Consider the following 4621-nt stretch of genomic DNA (forward strand, 5'->3'; position numbering starts at 1 on the left):
GCTATAAATGGGGGAAAGACTTAGACCACTGCAGCAGACATTTGGCATCTCCTCAAATTGTTTTCATCCCTGCCTGGATTGTAACAGCAATGAATTCTTTACACACTTGACAAAAAGCTCTTCTCCATTTGCTATTATACAGGAAGATCTGTACGGGACACTTAATTCCTATACTTCTCTAATTTTCTTAATAACTGGAAGACTTTGCTAAGAGCTACCATGACTCCTGCCTCAGTAAAGCCTTGTTTATTTAAAGAAGGTTTAGTCCTGAATAAAGAAATCAGTAACAATTTCAGCGTTGTGACTCCACTGAATTAAATCAGTGCCCTGATAAAGCCAGTGGAAATATTGCTTTTGGCTTGGAGGGGGGAGGCCAGGGACAGGACAGGCAGAATCTCTTTAAAGATTTTGTTTTCAAATAGCTACTTCCTTGCCAATTTGCTAAAATCAGCTGTAAATTTAAGTGACTTAACTACAATGAAGTTACACATCTTGGCTACGGAAACTGAATCTCTCATCCTTTGATTCTCAGGCTGTATCTGGACTTAATTCAGGATCTTGTTAAAAGTTTTGCTAATGTGACATCTGTCGAAGTACAGAAGTTTGAACTGTTTCTTCTGTTCCTTTCAAAATGTTTTCATCCAGTCTCTTATTTAAGCAAGAAGTATTTTCTCACACAGCTTTGGTTACACATTTTTAGAGATCAGAAATATCCTTTTGTTAGCACAAGGGAGAAGAAAAAAATGTGCAAAAGATTGTTACTTAATTTAATCTTTACCTTTGTGCTCTCAGGAAGGTTACAGATTGTAAAAGTCCTGCGAGGGTCAAGTAACATTGCCAGTTTAAATGCTCAGATTCCCTTTAGCTACTGGATCATGTGCATTGGACACCAAAGTTCTGGTTAGATGTCATGTACGCAAGTTACCTGTACTAGTGACAAGGTACTGATTCCATTATATATTCTGCTTTACAGAAAAATAACTCTATCTTGTTTATCAGTGGAACTTCATTTCAAGAAAGCTGATAGCCATTGGTTTTGATCCCTACATTCAGAGCTCTACATCCACATCACCTCAGGAAGAGCTGCATTTTAAATTATTATTCCCTTTGAGCTGTGCCCACTTAAATATTTAAATATTTTTTTAATTAAAAAAAATAAAAATAAAATTCCCAGATAAAGCACAAAAAGCACAAGATGATTTTTAAACTTTGGCTCTGCTGCCGAAGTAGTATTAACGGAGTTCTGCCCAAATTTCTAACATGCTTCTGTCCTGATGGGTTTCTGGAGAGCTGTGATCAGGGGAGGAGGTTTCTGCCAACATTTCACATAACCATGCAGAGCAGAAACAGAGCGAGGGGGTTCGGGAAGTATTAGCTCTTTTATCAGTGGGAAGGGGTAGGTAACTTTTGTTTCCCTCCTTTCTTTCACACTATGAGAAAAATTGTGTTAGTGGTAGGAAACTGGGAATGCTTGTCAGGAATTTTAAGGAAAATGCATGACTGGTGGATTGGATGCCTGAAATTCCTCCCCCTAGACCAAGGTGACAAAGTGAGAAGTATGAAGAGTCACCTGTGTGAAGAGGAGGTGAGCAAACAATGGGAGACTCAGCAATCACGCTTGAAGATCTATGGCAAGAATTAATATTTAACTTTACTCCAGTGTTCCCACAGTGCTCCTGTGGTTTGAGAAAGTGCCACTGGAATGAGAAAACCATTTAATCTTTAAAGAGAGTTTATTTCAATATTTTAATCTTTAATCATCATCGTGCTTCGTTAGCTATTTGATCAATTAGGAAACTGAGTTGCACCAAAAAATGGAAAAGAACACATAATTATAAATTATTCAGGGCTGCTAAAACAGACATACTTTACAAAGGAAAGCAAACCTTTCAAGAAGTTTGAACAGGACAGATTGTTTTAAATTGGCTGTTGACGCACGTTTTAACAACATAAATTTATGATCAAATGTTTTTGACCAGTGTTGCATGGAGAAGTTTTGTTCTACTTGGAACACTTGGCTTTAGCTCATAGGATTTTGAGGAATTATATTTTTTTTAAGTGTTAAGGATGTTCTCTTCTCTTGTTTTCAGGTAATGGTATTTGAAGATGCTGGCCCCCTGGAGAATATGCTGCAATAAAAAATCCAAAACTAAAAGTGGAAAAGCTGAAATGGACCTTATGGCAGACACAAGTGGAAAAATGCAGATGAAAAAAGAAATCACGTTACTAAATGGAGTTTCTTTGATTGTGGGGAACATGATTGGCTCTGGGATATTTGTATCACCCAGAGGTGTTTTAATGTACAGTGCTTCCTACGGACTCTCTCTAGTCATCTGGGCACTTGGCGGGATGTTTTCACTGTTTGGAGCTTTATGTTATGCTGAATTGGGAACATCCATCGTTAAATCTGGAGGCAGTTATGCCTATATCTTGGAAGCATTTGGTGCCTTTGTGGCCTTCATCAGACTGTGGTCTTCCTTGCTAATTATTGAACCAACAACCCAGGCAGTGATAGCAATCACGTTTGCCAACTATATTGTTCAACCAATTTTTCCTCATTGTGAGCCTCCGTATGATGCAGTCAGGTTGATTGCAGCTGCTTGTATTTGTAAGTAAAGTTATGATTCCTAGAAGTTAAGAACTATAATTTTAAGTGCCCAGAGGGTTTTTCTGAATTTCTATTCCTTCACCTTCTGTGAAAATAATTACTAATTACTACTTGAATTACTAATAATTAAAAGAAGCAGGCTTCAAATGCTGGTGTTTCTTTAAGCATTCATTTTCTTCGTTATTCTTGCTGTAGTCTTCATGTGAATGACCTATGCACTCCAGCACTTCAGAGTTCTGAGCTGGTGCCCCAGGTTTGCCTGGCAGCTGCTGCTTTCTCATACAGTAATTGCCTCACCACTGACTAGACTTAGCATTTTGAGTAACAGCCCAGAGAGCAGGGAAAATGACAGTGTCTTATATTAACTGTGATATGCAAATTGAAGTGTCAGATAGAAAATTTATTCCTAGCATGAACAATTTTGATAAAACTCAGGAGCATGCATTTAACTGGCACTTCATCAACTTAGCAGAGAGAATTTGTTTAAATGTATGCATTAAATAGAATTTACTGGGAATCCCATGGCAAGATCCCATTGCCTTGAATTTAATTGCACTCTGCAGCAGTTACACTCTTCAGATACATGTTATGTGTCATATCACAAGCATATCCTTTGCAATGTTTCAAATAGCACTTTATAGCATAACAAATGGCTCCTAAATGTTCAGTATTAAAAGATTCAGTCGACACTTACTTTATAATTTTCAAGACATGGACCTGTAATTCTAACAGTTACTGATATATACTACTGTACTTTTAAGAAAGAGGTATATGGTTAAGTTCTACTAAGATTATTTTTTTTTAATTATAGAGCATAAAATCTTACTTCATTGTATATGCCACATTTACTAAAGCAAGGCTTACAGAAGTCATTATTTACAGATAAGCTTAAAATTCTATTCAAACCTTTCACTAGGCATGAACAATAAGTGTATAACCTTTTGGGTTTGTTGTGGTGGGTTTTTTTATACCAAAAGAGGAGTGGTATCTGGAAGGATTTGTTTGAAGTATGCTTTATGTGACATAAAGTGTCAGTGCTCCTCTCATGCATATTCTTTTTCTCTACAGGTTCCTTAACATTTATCAATTGTGTTAATGTCAAGTGGGGAACCCGTGTACAAGATGTTTTCACATATGCAAAAGTTATGGCTCTTATCTTGGTGATAGCTGTTGGCCTTTACAAAATTGGTAAAGGTAAGATTTTTTTTTAAATTTAATTAATTTCTTTAAAACAAACTGTATAAAAGGTTAAAAATCAGTTCAGGAAGATCAGACTCCTTAAGTTTTACACGTGAAGTATTATTTATCCTGGGAAAAAAATGTCTGCTATAGGAAGATTAGAGAAATGTTATGGCTTCTTAAGCTGTGGAGGTTTAATTCTTCTTCTACCCTTAGTGTGGCAAACCAACACACACTGAGTTCTGTGTTATTCAGGCTGAATAGCAGATAACAGCTGAATTACTATCAGTTTAGTGCTAACAATTTTAAAGTCAGCCACGGTGTTAAAGGCTGACGTTGCTACTTGTCCTGTGACAGGACAGCACAGCAGAAATCACCAGACATGTCCTTCATGGTGCCCAATGAGGGGAAAGGATTGGGGAGGGAGGAATGCCTCCATGCCTTCCTTGGGGAGAGGGCATGCTTGTTCCTAAAAACAAGGGAGAAGACTAATAGTGCAGTCCTTTGATTCACTGTGGTGCTGTAAGATGTCACGGGACAGATGAACCAGTTCATGTCAGCAGTAACTGGGCTGAACTGAATACACTGAAAAGCCAGAAACTAGTTTATTCTTGTGCTACCTCTAATCTTTGCATATGACACAGATTTGTATTATTTTATTGTATTAATTTGGGTATCTGGTACAGTGAAGTCTCTTCCAAATCTAGCTGTGTTGCTTAGATACTAAGGTTTCTTCATTTTCCTTTCCCATTAAATTCCTAAATAGTCACTGTTTTCAGTTAAAATCAAGATGTTTTTCCTACTTCAGTTTAGGGATTGTCTTTTTCTCCTGCT

General features: G+C 37.2%; 1 protein-coding gene across 1 annotated transcript in view; it reads left to right on the forward strand.

The window, feature by feature from the left end:
* Positions 1-2106: 2106 nt before the first annotated feature.
* Positions 2107-4621, forward strand: part of LOC104396566 (Y+L amino acid transporter 2-like) — an 11418-nt gene continuing 8903 nt past the window's right edge. The window contains exons 1-2 of the mRNA XM_010006418.1: positions 2107-2608; positions 3677-3802. Of these exons, the coding sequence (XP_010004720.1) occupies positions 2107-2608; positions 3677-3802 (628 nt within the window). The remainder of the gene's footprint in view (positions 2609-3676; positions 3803-4621) is intronic.

This window comes from Chaetura pelagica, unplaced genomic scaffold (genome assembly GCF_000747805.2).
Source record: "Chaetura pelagica isolate M959 unplaced genomic scaffold, ChaPel_1.0 scaffold76, whole genome shotgun sequence".
Classification (NCBI taxonomy): Eukaryota; Metazoa; Chordata; class Aves; order Apodiformes; family Apodidae; genus Chaetura; species Chaetura pelagica.